Source organism: Lissotriton vulgaris, chromosome 2_1 (genome assembly GCF_964263255.1).
Source record: "Lissotriton vulgaris chromosome 2_1, aLisVul1.2, whole genome shotgun sequence".
In the NCBI taxonomy this organism is placed as follows: Eukaryota; Metazoa; Chordata; class Amphibia; order Caudata; family Salamandridae; genus Lissotriton; species Lissotriton vulgaris.
This window is the reverse complement of record NC_141687.1, coordinates 2,037,150,829-2,037,168,474: the sequence shown is the minus strand read 5'-3', so window position 1 is coordinate 2,037,168,474 and position 17,646 is coordinate 2,037,150,829. Positions and strand designations below refer to the sequence as shown.

The window sequence follows — 17,646 nt, the reverse complement described above, 5'->3', positions numbered from 1 at the left end:
GTATGTACCATTACAGGAGTAATTGAAGCTGCATGCCTGGAAGGAGTATTCTCTGCTCAGGTGGCTGAAATCATCGTTTTGACTCGTACTTGTATAGCAGCAGACCAAATTCAGATTACCATTTACACTGACAGCCAGTACGGGTTTGGTGTGATTTATGATTTCGGACAGCTCTGGTCCCAGAGAGGTTACATGACATCGTCTAGTTCACCTATCCAAAATGGGGAGTTTGTGAGGTTGCTTTTAGAGGCCTTTCCGCGTCCCAGAGAAATTGCAGTTGTAAAGTTCACGGCTCATGGAAATGGGACAGATGTCGTGTCACTTGGAAACCGCTATGCGGATGAAGTTGCGCGATTCTGTGCCGAACAAGGCTGTTCATTCACTGATAAACATGTAGATGTGAGTCAAGAAAGAACCAAGTTCAACACGTTGTTGGCCATGGCAGATACTTGGGATGAGCTCAAGTGCCTGCAGGGACAGGTTTCTGATCAGGAAAACAATATGTGGATCAATGCAGGCTGCGTGAAAGCAGATGTGGATATTTGGGTCTCAAGTGATGGAAGGGCAGTGTTGCCGGATGAGTTGCTGAGCCCAATGGCCAGACAGATTCATGGTGCAGTACACTTGGGATGAGATGCTATGGTACGAATGCTCACACAAATGTGGTATCATCCTTTGATTTCATGCTGTGGCAGAAGCTGTGTGTCAGAGATGTGTGACTTGTCAACAAATGAATGCCGGAAAGAATACTGTGGTCACAATGAGTCACATTGGGAGGTCTCGGGGACCTTTCAACAGGATGCAATTGGATTTTATTGAGATGCCTAGGTGTAACGGGCTGAGGTACATCTTGGTTGGGGTGTGTATTTTCTCAAGATGGGTGGAGGCGTACCCTACACGTAGATGTGATACAATCACAGTAGCAAAGTTGTTGTTGAGGGAACTTGTGCTTAGGTTTGGGATTCCGACCTCTTTGGAATCGGACAGAGGAACACATTTTCATCCTGAAATAATGAAGATGCTTTGTGCTGCATTGCAAATTGAACAAAGACTCCATTGTAGCTATCGCTCAGAGGCTTCTGGGATAGAGGAGCAAGTCAATGGGACTCTGAAAGTCCGGATGGGAAAATTGTGTTTATCAACGTCTCTGAAGTGGCCTGATGCTTTATCGTTGGTGTTGATGAGTATACGCAGGACCCCAGACAGGAGAACATGTCTTTAACCTCATGAGATACTGATGGGGAGGGCTATGAGTTTACAGCCTTGCTTAGCATTACCAATGATCTGATCCTTGATTATTGCAAGGGACTAGCTGACGTCATCTGTTCTGTGTCCCATCAGGTGCAGGCTGTTGTGGTCCGGCTGCGAATGATCTCTGTCATGACCTGAGTCCTGGGGATTGGGTGCTGATTGGGAAGCACGTGAGAAAGAGCTGCTTGGACGCTCGCTGGAGAGGCCCATACCAAGTCATCTTAGTGATGAATACTGCAGTGAAGGGTGGACGTCTGCCGAACTGGGTGCATGCTTCACACACATGCCAAGTTTCAGCACCCTTGGAAGTAACAGCTCCTCAGGAGAGGACAAGCCAAGCTGTGAGGGTGTCTGAAGAAGCTGGTTGTTCACTTGACCAAGCTAAGGAGGGTCACGACAACAGCAACACTGAAACTGCCTCTGAAAGGGGAAGTTGCTGTGAAAGTGGTCAAGAGTCAGACTCAGTTGAGAGAAATTGTGAGCAAAGTGCGCAAAGAGAAAGCCAGACAACAAACAGAGCTGAAGAGCAGTGTCCAGAAAGGCAGAGGTGCTTAAACTTGAGACTGGTCTCCGAGAGGGATCTTGCCCCAATGTCTGAAGAGTCAGAGTCAGAGTCAGACGAGGGTGAGGAAGAACAAGCCTTTAGAGGTCTGAGGAGATCGAGAAGGAGAAAGAGAGTGCCTTGTCAAAAGTACGCAGCTCCTGAGTGGACCTACATCGTGACTGATGCCAGGATTGCTGAGGTCGGGGAAGATAAGGGCAGTGACAGTGGTAGGTAACAGCCCTAATGTGAAGTTAAATGTGGTGTTGTTGATACCAGGACTGGAAATTGAAAGGGTACTGACTATCACAGTTCCGAATCCCCCGTATCTGAGCAAGATTCACAATTTCCTACATTTGGAGTCAAAATACCTTCTCACGAATCAATTGTGCTTTGTCTTGAACTTTTGCAACATGTTCTCAAAGCTGTTGGAGGAAATTGTATCTTGGATTGAAAAGACTTTCTTGTAAATAAATGCAATTAACCTAGGTCCGAGTGGAAGAAGAAGAAATTTAGGGACTTTTAACAGAAGACGGAGAATGGTTAAGGGTGTCTTTTGCTTGCTGTAAATAAGGAACAGAAACAAGAAGGGGACTTCCAGCTTTCTGAGGTGTGGTTCAAGTTGATTTACAAGTGCCTGAAGAAAAAGAGAAACTTTTGAGCGTTTCTGGTTGAACAAAGAGGCTGAAAATATTTCTGAGACCATGGGGGCTGGGTAGAGCCAGGTGCATAGTAGGCACACTTGTAGGAAGAGTGATACTCTTCATAATTTTTGTAGTTGTAGTCTCATATTTAGCACCACATGAGCAGGCAGTGGAAGTAGAGGGAACCCCTACACCTACTACTCCTATCAAAGAAGAGGTCAGGTTAGGAAACGAAAGAGCTTTGCTGCTAGAAGAGAGTCTTAAGTTACATGCAGATTTGTACAAAGGTAATTTCAAGCTTAATGCATATGCTAAGTTGCTGAATGAGTATATTGATGCAATGGATTCGAAAGATTGTTATGTGTGTATGCAGTTGCCAGCTTCAGTAGATGAGGTTATCAGATACCATCATCTTCCCTTGACATATGGCATTTCAAGTAGTTTGCTGCTTAGCATTTTTTATGGACAAAATCATTTTGAGTATTTCATTTCAATTTATTATGCTGTTCTTCCTGTAGTGCCAGCTTCCAAGCTTTTAAAAAAGTATGATTGTTATAAATCTGAAGATAGACTTAGACGAATTTCATTCTGACCCAAGAGTTGGACACAGCTTATGCTCATCGACATAATCTGACGTGTCTGTTATTAGATATAGAGAAGACATTTGAAGATCAGTTAGAAGATAGATACAGGAAACAAAAGCAGTTGCGAGATTCAGGGCAAGTAGATTGGACAGATGAGAAGTTGCACAAGTCGAAAAGGAGCTATGGCCCGATAGCTTTGGATGAGGTGCTCAAGGGGAAGTTGTGTATAAGTCGTCCACAGACATACTATGAGAATGTGTATGTGGCAGACCACATGTGAGCATACCTTTACGATGGAGTAATATTCGAAGGACTTTTTGCAGGGTGTAGTGCAAGTGATTCCAACTGTGTACTTTGTGTGTGGGAAGAATGCCTATGTACGATTGCCTGAGAAATTGTATGGTACATGCTATTTAGGGATAACCTTTCCTAAGATTTACCATACGGAAGATTTTGAGCTCATAGAAGGAGGACATCATGCAAGAGTGAAACGAGGTGCAGCAGCTGTGGTTGGAGATATTTTTGGAGCAATGATACCAACTTTGGGAGTGATTCTGAATGATGTGAAGATCAGAAGGTTGGCGACTGTTGTAGATGAGCTGTCAAGGAATACAGCTAAGTCATTGGTGTTGGTAGAAGGAGAGATGTTATTGATAAGGACGATGGTTTTGCAAAATCGTCTTGCTTTAGACGTCCTTCTAGCAAAGGAGGTAGGAGTCTGTAAACTTTTGAAGGTCAAAGAGTGCTCTACTTATATACCAGAAACCAGCAAAGATCTGGAGAAATATAGAAGTAACTGAAGATTTGACTGAAGAAACTGTGAGGGAGAAGGTTGGAAAAGGATTTGGTAAAGTGAGGAGTTGGCTTGCCAACCTTGGAAAGGGATTTCTTGGTTATATGTTGAAGCCTCTTATCATAGTTGTGGTATGTGGGATTGGCTTGTGGGGTTTGATCAGAGCTTACAAGTGGTACAAGTCAGGGAGATTTGAAAGATCTTTGAGAGCGCAAGAGAGACGTATGGAGAGACTGCAGGATAGTCAATACCAGAATTTGAAAAACATGGAGTTGCTCATGGGAGGAAAAATGGCAACAAGATCTGTTTAAGTCGGTTCTTTCCCTGAGGATGGGGTATTTGTGATGACACAGGTCATCAAAGGGGAGAGACTGATAGAGCGCCATGTTGTTTGAAAAATTGTCGGGGTGCATCATAATCGCTCATAGTCAGCACCCGCATATTTAGAGGACCGTATTAATGTTTGGTTTTAGAAATGTAGATTAATCGAGAGTGTTGTAGTAAATAGAATTACGCTCATATTATTACTGATTAATGTAGTGCTTAGTCAGCAGAATAATGCCTTAAGTAATTTCGGATTAATTGTTCTGTGCATACAATGTGCCTCAAGATTAAAACGTGCCATATTAAAGTTGCACGTGTAGGCTGTTTAATGAGAAATGTAATGCTTTAACATGAGAATAATGTTCAATAACATAGAGTGTAATGTTAGGATTTATTAATGAAATGCTTATGTTGCTGTATTAGAAATGCATTTAAAGAGTAAAGGCCTGAGAGAAGAAACTCTAGTAGAGGCCTACTTGTGGGTTCTTAGTATGACTAGAGATGCTGGGTTGGGAAATGTGCTTTGGGAAAGAAGCTCATGGTTGCAGTTGAACTTTGAGTTGAAACTTAAAGCGTACAAGGGAGTCGTTCTCATGCATTTCTTTTGCAGGTGCAAGACCACGTAACTCGTTAGGTAGAATGAGTCATTGTTTAGAGTAGGAGTGCGAACGAAAGGAGTCGACAGGAATGTGCACTCGCAACATTAGGCGGAGAAGGTGCCTGGGATCCAAGGAAACAGCTACGGTTTTTGGAAGAAGAAGGTTCAACACTGGAAAAGTATGAGAGGCTGTATCTACTGAAGGAGTGTCATGGGCGTACCCCTTGTTTTTGGGATTTTGTGTTAGGGAAAGTGTCTGGAGGGTGGAGAGTCAGTTTTTTAGTTCGGTCTTAGTGAAGCTAGGGTTAGGGTCAGTTGGGTTTAGACTGGATCCTGTCTAAGGCAGTCCAATTGGATCTGCAGTTAGGCATGGGTCTTAGTTGGGAGTAGGCAAGAGAAATTAAGGCGCATCTTAGAACGAGCTCAGTAGTTAAGGCTACATACCTAAAAAAGTGAATTTGCTTCTTAGGGAGCTTTCACATCTGACACCTTTTTCCCTTGCTTGGGAGGTATGTAAAGTAGGGATGTCACCTTAAAATTAGTGTAGCGACAGACTAACTTTTTCTTCCCATTGGAAGAGATGCAGTCAAGTTTTCCAGTGGGGACAGTGATCGCATGTCTAATGCTTCTCGAATTAACTCTGCTTTTTATTCTGAGTCATTTGAGACTCTTGCGTAGGATTATGTTTGTATTAGTGCCAGTTTATTTCTTGAACCTCTTGCTGATGTGCATTTATGTCCAGTTATTTTTGGCTTTGTAATACAATTTCAAACTTTTCCACGGGGTCAGCGGTCCTTTAGCCTAAAATGTATTGATTTTGATAATCTGTCAAAAAGGTATTGAATTTAAAGAACTTCCTTCACACTCCCATGCAGACTAAAGAGACCCATCGACCTGGGGATTCCTCGGAGTGCTTTGGTGAAAATCTAGGTGGGAATCCCAGCGTCACCAGATGTGTGGAATGATAGATAAAAGGGTTCAAAACAGAAGGGAATTTTAGTGAAGAGGCTTTAAAAGCAATAGATATGCACAATGTTGATATTGAAATTTGCATATTTTCATATATATTCGGCGGGTGTTCACAGCATTGAAACTGGACAGAGATTCAAGCATGAGTGCACATTTATCTGTTAAATAAATGTGGAAATATACTTAATTTCAGCTTAATTTTTCAACAAAACCCAAAATGATTATGGTTAAATACAGATCAAACTAGAAAAAAATAAATATGGATAAATACAGACAGAAATGGCAAAAAAATAAATACCATAAAACCAGGAGTCCTAATTAGGATCTTATGAAATGCCACAAAAAGACCTGCACGGTTGTTCACAGCTGCACGCATACCAATAAACAGTGCAGTGTATGATTGCCTCAGACTAATACAAACTTATTTTTACTTATTTTGGTTGTCTATTTACTTATTTATATTCTGTTGCACGACTTCCTATGATGTATCCGCAAATTGTACCTTTTTTCCCGAATTTTTGTCCTCAATTTTGACCTTCTGTCCTGAATTTTTATGCTGAATTTTGATCCATTTTACACTCACTGTCCTGAATTTGCACCCATGCCAATTGGTCACCCTAGATGTCACCCTCTTCAATCATATTAATTCTCCTCCAAAAAAGCAGCCTTCTTTTATCGATTTCTATGAGGTCGTCCGCCCTCTTTCCAAACAGGCATCCATCACCCTCCCCAAAAAATGTTTTATCTTCATTCACTTTAATTGGCTTCCCCTCTTATTCAAAAGCCAGCAAATTCACAGAAATACAGCTCTGTACAAGAAACAATTTATCTACCCATATTTAAATGCACACACAAAGCATACCTGTCACTCTTTTGAAACTCAAAACTGGTATTAGGCTATTAACTTACATTGCAACAGTGTATACAATAAAGGTAATCTATATATATATTTTTCTTTTTCCCCTCTCCTTCCTTTCTTGTTGTCTCATCTGCTCCCCTTCTATGTCGATATGTATAAGTGACTAACTCCTTCTTTGCTGACCCCAGGTTTGTAAACGGCCTGTTTTGGGATCCTTATATGATTCAAGGTCTATGTAGATTCCCCATTTGACGCATGTACTGAACAGTTACTTTCCTTTCTTTCAAATTGTAAAGTGCTCTGATATCCTTCGGGATCAAGTTTGCGCTATCTAAAACTTTATAAATAAATAAATAAAATAAATAAATAAAATACACTAAGTGATGGATGTTTAGCAGAGAGTAAGTGTACAGCAAATACAGTCACCTTGGACCCCCACACAGCCAACACCAGCAAAACAAACATTTATGCCACAGCACAAGATCCTGACATCTTACGGACAATTGATTGTACTCACATACATGTAGATACAAGCAAGTGTGCTGCAACCATAAAATGAAGCACACACTTAATGTACGAATGCTGTGTGATATGAATCTGTGTATATAGAACTGCTGTGTTAGATGCCTTGGATCAAACTCCAACGCCATGATACTGAAGTGAAACAACATTAGTAATACTGTCATGAAACATCACCCTCAACTAACTGGGCAGACACCTCAACCTTTCATCATCAAGATTACAATGTATTGTTATTGTTGTAGTCCAATCTCAATGCATGTCAGCAGTACCATTAGAGAGTTGTTAGACCCTACAAGTGCACGTATATTGATCTGTGTGAATGTAAGTTACAAAATACACCAGTCGGACTGATGTTCTCAGCCAAGTCAACTTTTGATCAACATCATGTACTTCAATGACAACTTTCATGTCTCTTACCTTGGATTTTTCTAACCTCAAGAGTTTCTTTTATGTCTTCCACACCAGACATGTTGAGAATGGTCATAATGTTTTTACTACGATTTAAGGTCCAGCTGAGGAGGAGAGCTACAACCAATTGCAATGCTTTTGTTCTTGTACTTGGCAGCTCGCTTAAGTACCTCTGCAGTCAAGGTGTGGGACTTGTTCATGATGTTCTCAACATCATGTGGATATTTTGATACAGTATTGAGTTTGTCCATTATCTTCTTCCACAGGCATTTTCTTGTTTTCTTTTGATGGCATCTTCAGCATGAGATGGAACATTAGATGGTCATGGTGTCTTGGCCAGGACCACCAGCTCGGGGTCCATAAAAGTGTACTTCTTTTCACTGTTGGGGTCCATGATGGAAGAGTTTGGCAGGTTTCTGCCTGTGATGACTGAGTGATATCAGTGGATGGCAATGGTTCTATTCATCTTGTTTCAAGATGTGTTGTCCATACAAAATGATTGTTGGCTCACTGCCACACAGGAAGGAGTGCATGGGGTACTTTGGGATGTCCTGAGGTCCTTCTCTGAGTTACTCTGACAATTCCTGGTCTGTAACAACAAGGGGTTTCTTTTCAAAATCTCAAATATCATCATAAATCAAGGATAGACTTTATCTTAATAACTCAAAGACTGGCTGATTCTGTTAAGACAATAGACTACCTTCCGTCTCATCTCTCTGACCACTCTGCGATTAAATTGGAATTATGTCTTCAATCTAAGACACCGTCGAATACATGGTCTTTTAATCATTCTTTCCTCACAAATGACGAAGATATCTCATATCTCAAATTGGAGACACAGAACTTTTTCCTATCAAATAATGGTTCTGCTTCACACGGAACTATCTGGGACTCTTACAAGGCCACCTTAAGAGGGCTTATAACTGCTAAAGTTGCCTATCGTAGGAAAAGTTACAATGAAAAAATTTCTTCTATTGAAGCAGAAATGGCCCGTGTCCAACACGATATTGATATTAACAACATAGCCTCGGGGTCTATGTTAGACTCTCTTCTAAATCAACTCCTGTTTTTAAGAGGAAACCTTGCATCAACGTTAAACTTGAGAGTTCAACAAAGATGGGAAGCCAGTAAGCTGGCCCATTTTGAATATAGCGAAGGGGCGGGTAGATTACTGGCTTGGTGGAGCAAAGTCGATCAGGTCCGGAACAACATAGCATCCATAAAAGTAGGAGATAACATCTTCTCTACAGATGATGCAATTAGGACAGCTTTTAGGGATTTCTTCCAAGAGATATATCAGGAAGATAAGGTTATTCCATCTGAGGCCATTAAGAGCTGGTTGAATAACATCACTTTACCCTCTTTTTCTCTGGAGCAATCACAACATTTGGATAAGCCCATTACAGAAGAAGAGGTGGGATCAGCCATTAGGAAGGGTAAGAAAGGAAAGGCTTCCGGACCGGATGGGCTGCCATCCGAATTATATAAAATCTTGGAATCAGAAATTGTTCCCTTCCTCACGATTTTGTTCAATCAAATTGTAGTAGAAGGAGTATCCCCTCCTTCATCTTGGGACAATGCCTCAATCACCCTTATTTTAAAACCTGGTAAACCTAAAGAGGCTTGTGGCTCTTACAGGCCAATTTCCATCTTGAATGTGGATTATAAAATCTTTACCGCAGTTCTATCAACTAGACTGGCCTCTATCGCCTCTTCGGTTCTTCATACGGATCAAAAGGGGTTTTTGAAAGGGAGACAACTGTACGAACTAACTAACGACCTGATTGGAGCCATAGATATCGCAACAACAAATAACCTACCATTAGCAGCCCTTACGTTAGACGCAACCAAGGCTTTCGACAGGGTTAATTGGGGATACCTGTCGGAGGCCTTGACTAAATTTAGTGTAGGGGAAAGGTTCCGTAAGGCGATAGGTCTCCTCTATAGTAATCCCTCTGCCTGTCTCCTTGTTAATGGTGACCTGTCGAGCCCTTTTTCCATCTCTAGGGGCACACGGCAGGGGTATCCGCTCTCTCCCTTGCTTTTTGATTTCTACATTGAGCCCTTTGCGCAACATCTAAGGGAGGAGACTGCCATTAAACCTTTTCACTATCATGGCTATATGAGAAAGGTAGCATTATATGCCGATGATGTGCTTATATTAACATCTGAGGCCTCCACTGCTCTTCCGGCAATTTTGAAACTAGCTAACACATTTGGACAAATCTCGGGCTATGAGATTAATGCCGCGAAGACGGAAATGCTTTTATGGAAGGATGAGAATGCTATAACCGAGTTGCAAGTAGGCAATTCATTGCGATATCTAGGCTTGACGATAGTTAAGGATATTAATAAACTTGTCCAAGTAAATTTATCTTCAGTTCTTAAAGAGTGCCGTAAGCTTCTACAATCATGGTCACATTTGCCCCTTTCATTAATCAGTAGAGTTAACCTCATAAAAATGTCCATTCTACCTAAAATTTCTTTTTTATTTAACACTATTCCTTTATACTTTGATCATACTACCTTAACTTAATTCTAATCTGACATCTCATCCTTTATTTGGAATAATCATCTTCCACGTATTGCCTGGAAAAAATTAAGACGGCGACGCGACAAGGGTGGATTAGCGGCACCAGATCTAAAAATTTATGCATGGGCCTTTCAATTATCCCACTCACGAATGTTGCTGAAGATTCCTTTAGGTTCTGGGGTAGGCCTTATGTACGCGGCCATGCTGGATGGGGAAAAAATTAATCGTTCTGGTTTTCTTTTTAAGTTTGGTAACCCTAAGTTCTTAAAAAAAAATTCATTGAAGACTCTACAAGGTCTGGCTAAAACTTGGGCTGAAGTCACGAAAGTTATAAAACTAAATTATTTTTGTGAAAAAACTCAGTTGTGGGGGCTGCCTGAAAATCCTACCTGGCTTGATGATACTTTAGCCATCCCTCTCAGACAGGCAGGTCTTGAAGTCAGGGGAGACCTCTTCTTCCAGGGGGATTTACTTTCATGGGAACATTTGCAAGCTAAGGTCGGCCCCAATCTCTCAAGATTTAAATACCTACAGATTCCTAGTTGGACTGTGGCCTATAAAATCTCTACTGCTGATAGGAACAAACCCAAACTTGGAGGGCACAGTCAATTTGTTTCTGATCTAGTAGTCTGCGAGCCAGCAAAAAAAGAAGTATCTAAATGGTATAACCTTATTTTGTTGGAATCGGATGGAGACTTTATTCTACCGGAGCCAACATGGGGCTCAGTTCTGATGGATCATAACTTACAAAAGCTTTGGATAACTTCTTTTGAACTCTTGTGGAAGATTGTTAAACCATCTTGGCTTCGCAGAAACCACATCTTTACCCTCCATAGGGCATATTACACCCCTCTTAGGTTATCTAAGTTTGTAGGAGGAGAGCTAGTGTCTTGTGCTAGATGTGGATTGACTGCTGCATCAGACACACATATGTTTTTTGAATGCCCACTATTAACTACATACTGGGAGGACATCAGAAACTATCTTACAGAATCACTGGGTAGCCCTGTTACCATAGATCTGCCTTTAGTGATATTCGGGGTATCTGAAGGTCTACAAAACCCAGCTAAGTTTCTAGTATTCTATGCTATGCTGCTCGCAAGAAGGGAGATATGCAGAAAATGGAAGGACTCTTCACCCCCTACATTTAGAGATTGGCAATCCTCAGTCTTCCAGACCTCCCATATGGATTTGGCTAGATCCGGCAATCATAGCAAAAGGGCGTTTTGGTATCTACTTTCTTGGCTTCATTGGTTCATCCGGGGTTTTTTTTCCCCGGGTCCAATGATTGATCTCCTATGGTACTTAAATATTTTGTGCCTATGGAACAGCCGCTAACCGGTTCATGCCGGCCCCACTTGGCTGCTAAATTACCCCAAGGTTTGCTGCAAACTGGTAAATCACAGACCTCGTGCCTACTGGGATTGCGGATGACAGCTGAGGGAAAAAAGGCCCCTAGAAGACTCGTGTCCCTCCCAGTTTACAAGCTAAACTGAGACAGCTGTTTTTGTAAATTGTTTCTGGTACTTTGTCTATATGGTGGTTATGAGGACAAAAAAGAAAGATTACAATGTATTGTTATTGTTTTAGTTCAATCTCAATGCATGTCAGCAGTACCATTAGAGAGTTGTTAGACCCTACAAGTGCACTTATATTGATCTGTGTGAATGTAAGTTACAAAATACACCAGTCGGACTGATGTTCTCAGCCAAGTCAACTTTTGATCAACATCATGTACTTCAATGACAACTTTCATGTCTCTTACCTTGGATTTTTCTAACCTCAAGAGTTTCTTTTATGTCTTCCACACCAGACATGTTGAGAATGGTCATAATGTTTTTACTACGATTTAAGGTCCAGCTGAGGAGGAGAGCTACAACCAATTGCAATGCTTTTGTTCTTGTACTTGGCAGCTCGCTTAAGTACCTCTGCAGTCAAGGTGTGGGACTTGTTCATGATGTTCTCAACATCATGTGGATATTTTGATACAGTATTGAGTTTGTCCATTATCTTCTTCCACAGGCATTTTCTTGTTTTCTTTTGATGGCATCTTCAGCATGAGATGGACCATTAGACGGTCATGGTGTCTTGGCCAGGACCACCAGCTCGGGGTCCATACAAGTGTACTTCTTTTCACTGTTGGGGTCCATGATGGAAGAGTTTGGCAGGTTTCTGCCTGTGATGACTGAGTGATATCAGTGGATGGCAATGGTTCTATTCATCTTGTTTCAAGATGTGTTGTCCATACAAAATGATTGTTGGCTCACTGCCACACAGGAAGGAGTGCATGGGGTACTTTGGGATGTCCTGAGGTCCTTTTCTGAGTTACTCTGACAATTCCTGGTCTGTAAGGATTAATTTAATCATTTACTCACTCCAGAAACTTCCAAAGTCTGAAAAATGTACTTCCTGATGTTTCGTGTATGTGCGCGCAGTATTTACCACAGCCAGTACATTGCGCACATTTGCCATTTAACATATGTAGTAAATATCAACTCTAAAGTACACAGTAAAAACTCTGAGTAATTGTTATTTAACATATTATTTACTGAACCATGCACAATCGGTATATACCAAGTGTGCAAATTTGGTGTTTTTTATACCCCCAAACTCGTAGTCAAGACCTAAATCGGGCTCTAGCTACTGTGACCTTGCCCTTTCAGTTTGGCCTACCAGCCCCATGGCAGCCAGGGCAGCATGCAGTTAACATAGCCCTAGAAATGCCAGAGCTGCATGAGTATACTTTCCAGTGCCCTGTCTTGCATCTTCTCCATGTACAAATGTTTCCTGAAGGTTTTCTCCTGGCCTATTCTCAGGAATCCAACGGTACTGTACCGAACCGATACATCCAGCACAGCAAAACACGTCATCAGTTCACAGCTAGACACCGCACAGACGCTGCGCTGTAATGTGATCCAACCATAGATACATCTGGCATGGAGTTTCTGAAAGTGACATATATAACAAATAGATGGGAAGGACTCTGCATTCTAAATTCCAGTTTTCTTTTTTTGCCAAGAAACATTATAATTATACATTTGGTGCTGATAAGTTCTCTTTTTACTACATTTTCTTCTATGCATTTTATACACTGTGAGGTACGCACATACGCATTTCAGTTTAGGCAGTACACGGGGAGCGGTGTAATACAATACAGAGAAATCATGATATTAAGGATAAATGGAATTAGCTCATAAAACATCATGTGGTTTTAGCTTGATCAAAGCCTCCGCCTTTTTCCTGTTTCATTTTAACTCAGGAACGTAAAATATCAAACTGCTTTAACATGTCCACTTATTGCTATTGTAGTCTATTCACTACAAGCACAGACATCATCTGCTGATTAATGATAACAAATGTCGAACGGTTGCAGCACAAGGTGTCCGTAAGCCTCCATGTGGAAGCGTTTTGGTACATAATAGATCACAAGAGCTAAGATCTCCATCTGCAAGCGCTAGAGGGGATTCTACGACTAATCATCATCTGACATCATTAATTCTGCCAAAAGCAGATAGGCTGGAATCAATTACACATGCAAGGAAGGATAGGAGTAATTAGGAAGAAGAGCCTAGGTTCCGCAGTTTGTTACTTTAACATGTAAACAACGAAGAAAAGTCACGTAGCCCCAACACCCCAGATGTTGGGCCAATTCACACAAAGAGAGCACAGGTAATGCTAAGTTAAGACACGGTCTCCGACACAATTGTGGGTGGCCTGATACCTTAAGTGGTTTAAGTGCTGGAGCAGCTCTAATGTACCACTAAAGGCCTTGGTAAATGGTTGCTTGTCATAAGAACATTCGAGGTATGTGCTTTTTTGGGCTGTATAGTTAGAAGCATCTCTGAGGTATACAACAGGAATGTAACACATTACCGTGCACAAAGTTATATAACAACACAATTAAAGCACATCACAATAACACAGTCAAAGTAGAGTGCATCCCAGTAGCAGTGCAACACAATCACATTAAAATAAGGCAGCACAAAAGCACACCAGAACAAACAAAGCAATAGAATACATAACCACCCCAAGATGGCACACAACAAAATGCACATTACTGGCTTTAAAAGCGTGGATTCATAATACAATGGCAAAACGCCTTTGAAGAAAGCACTGCCTTACCCCTTGGGCATGGAATAGTGCCATTCAAACCTGTTTTGGGATCCTGCCCAATATTTCTGATGGTTACAAGAGCTGCTCTAAAAAGTAACAGACTAGTGACATTTTTTTTAACTAGTTTTTATTGGAGTTTTTATACATACAACATAAAACATAAAACATATAAAATGTAATCATCAGCGCTATGTCCGTACATGGTAGCAGCCCAGCCTGGCTAAGTTACTTGTAGTACAGGTATGCAACATCTATGCTTGGCTACACCCCCTATCGACTATCCCAGTGAGGTGGGAGGGAGGGTGTGAAAGTGGGGGAAGTAGGAAATTAAGGTGGAAAGAGAGAAGAAAAAGATGGTAGCATACCCTAAGCTTGGTAAGTTCTTGATGGAGTTTTGGTCTGGTGGGTGGGTGCAGCTTTGTTGCTGTTCATGGTGGTTCGTATGAGTCTAGGACCTTGTCCAAGGATGCCCACATGCCCCTTCGCTGCTGTCTCCATGGTGTGTTACGTAATGCAGTGTTGTCAGCCCCTCTGAGATAGATCACCAAGTTGAGCCAACACTTGAAGGTTGCTTTGGAAGTGTCTTTCCAATTGGTAAGTACTATTTTGACAGCTGCTGTTAGTAGGAGGTCTTGTAGGTCCCTGTCCTGTTGTGAGTCTAGCTCTGTTGTAATGAAAGCGGTGGTGAGTGTAGCAAAATCGTCTTTTAATGTGCAACCTAGTGTTTTATTTATGAGGGTTAATATTCTGCTCCAAAATTCTTTAACCTTGGGGCAGTGGTAAATGAGATGCGCCAGGTCCCCCTTTTCTTTGTTGCAGTTCCAGCACTGGTCGTTTTCCCTCAGACCTAGGGACGCCAGGCGCACCGGGGTCTAGTAAGTTTTGTGAAGAAGCCAGAATTTTATTTGAGCTAGCACCGGGAGATCTTGTTTTGCGCGGGGGAGGACCAGAGGAGATGGCTGTCTTTCTCGCTGAGTGTGGAACCAAGCTGTTTTTCCCGGTATGTGGTGGTTTTCTTGTTAAGCTTAGAGGAATTGGGACGTAATAATCTGTAGAGGGGGGATACCTGGTGACCTATTCTGTTGTGTAAATGTAAATGTATTGGCATTTATATAGCGCACTACTTACCCGTAGGGTCCCAAGGCGCTTCGACCGCTGCGAAACCCTTCCTGGCTTCCCTGAGAGATGGTCCCTTAATGGGTATCTCCAGGGTGAGACCAGGCATCCCCGGCGGTCTGGTGGGGCCGTTAGTGAAGATGAGGCAAGCTAGTGCCCAGAGTTGCCGAGTGTGATCGCTGATCAGAGTGGGCACCGAGGCGAGAGAATTATCGAGTCCGCTGACCCTGGTCCAGAAACCTGCCGCGCCGGGAATCGAACCCTGGTCCCGGGCCGTCCTCTGCTCTCGGGTCTGCCGCCTCTAACCAGTGAGCCACACTACGTCACTGTTGAGATTCCCCATGTATTGGATGATCAAGGGTTTGTGTTTTGTGAGGTTTGTATTTACAGGGTTGTTCTAATTTTAAGGAAGTTGTACAGTTCTATGTCTGGTAGGTTGTACTTAGCTTTTAGCATCCTGAAAATGTAGGGGCTTTCCTCCTCCTCCAGCTGAGTGGGGTAGGAGATCCCTAGTCTTTTCTATGTACCCATGGATAGCATTTTCCCCTTGTATTTTAACTTTGTGTTTGCCCACAGTGATTCCCACCTTGAGTTTTTTATGCTATGCTCCATTATTTGGTCTATTTTGAGCAGTGCGTTTCTTGTGTTTTTAAATATCGAGTTTGAGTTTTGAGTTTGCTTGTTGGCTGTAAGGAGGGCTATTAGTTCGAGGTTGTTTAGTATGTTTTTCTCAATAGTAAGCCAGACCAGTGTGAATCCCTGGCTCGGCATGACCCAGTAGGCTCCCTGATTCGCTAAAAATGCAGTTTGGAAAGTTGTGAAATCTGCCACATTTAGCCCCCCCAGTATCTTGACTGGTCTTAACTTTTTCAGGCTCTTGTGCTGTGGATGTGAAGTGGCTTGCATTCCGACTTATCCCTGTTTAGCTTGTAACAGGAGTGGGTTGAGTAGTTTCCTATGGTCTCCTTGAGGGCTGGGATGGAGGAGTTGGGGCTCTCTGTGACTATGAGAATGCCGTCCGCATAAGTGCCTAGTTTGACTGTTGTCCCGTTGATGGTGAAACCCCTCACTTCTTTTTTGGCCACGATATCCCTGATCAGTGGTTCCAAGGCCAGCAAAAACAGCAAGGGAGACAGTTATATCAGCTCACATAAGGAGAAAGACACGTGCATTTCTAAATTTTATGAATCTGCATAGTTAGATATCTGACCGAAATTGCATACAACGTGAACCATCAAAAAAGGGTGCTTGAATAAGAAGGAAAAATAAAAAGGTAACCAGATACCTTAAGTATACTGAAGATGAAAAGCAATCCCTTGTGTGTTGTAAATGTATGCTGACATTTTTCATGGGTTAGGTAATTTAGAAAAGAACACTGTAAACCAATTATGTGAATAATTCTGTACTGTACCAGATATCCACATAGCATCCCTGAAAAATTTTGTTCCTGGAGTGGCTAGCCTCACCAAAGGTTTTTGGAAATTCAACATATAACTGCAACTTTCATGGAACATCATTGAAACACCTTCAAGAGCAGCTCCATTTTCTAAAAGGCTCTGAACCAGGGTTCGTCCCCACCATAAGCACTGTTGGCTGGAATTCAGAAAGCCCAGAATCAATTTTATTCCAATTGAAATTCTCTATGCAGGAATCCTCTCCTGCTTTAGAAAAGATATCAAGATCCTACTCTTAATGCGAGTGCTCGGCTGCAGTATCTCCTTCCCACCTCCTCATTTGCTCTAACCTACCATCTTCCTCATTAGGAAGCTTCTATTCCCCTACTCCAGTACAGTGCCCCATTGTTTGAAGTAGAGTTGTGCTATTTAAGCCCACAAAAAAATGAATACACAACAAACATATATGTCAGTTATAAAGGATATGGAAGATTGCACAATTCAATGTGCTTTATCTTTTGCCCCTGAAAGCCTGTGGCCACATTGGTGATTTCATGCATTTTCAAGTAATGCGAAACGAGTGGGCTCCGTCGACTGAGTTCAAAGATTAGGGAACAGAAGTCTGGTCCTGGGCCAATACAGGTGGACTGCAAAAACAATATGCAAAGTAATACATTAGATACAAAATGTAATGCCTTTCTATCGAATGAAACATGGTCAAAGTATTGAGCAAGAAAACAACTTTTGATAAACAAGGTCAACATTTCTCCAGTTCTAGTTCAATTGGGAATTAATAAAAGAAACATGGCAATATTTATTTTAGATATGGCACTTTTAAAGACAAGAGCTCAAAGTGCTAAATTAAACAATAGCCTTAGACTCTTCCAGCAAGAGGCAGATAGGTAATTTGTAAACGTCAGTACAAGATGCGAGTTGATTTGTGCTTTATTATGGTATATTCCTTTCATGAAGAGAAACAGCAAAACTCCGGAGGCAC

General features: G+C 41.8%; 1 protein-coding gene across 1 annotated transcript in view; it reads right to left on the bottom strand.

Moving 5' to 3' along the window:
- FAM227B (family with sequence similarity 227 member B) overlaps positions 1-17,646 on the bottom strand; it is a 629,863-nt gene that overhangs the window by 538,730 nt on the left and 73,487 nt on the right. Inside the window, exon 2 of the mRNA XM_086958267.1 lies at positions 17,136-17,296. Within this exon, the coding sequence (XP_086814393.1) occupies positions 17,136-17,296 (161 nt within the window). The remainder of the gene's footprint in view (positions 1-17,135; positions 17,297-17,646) is intronic.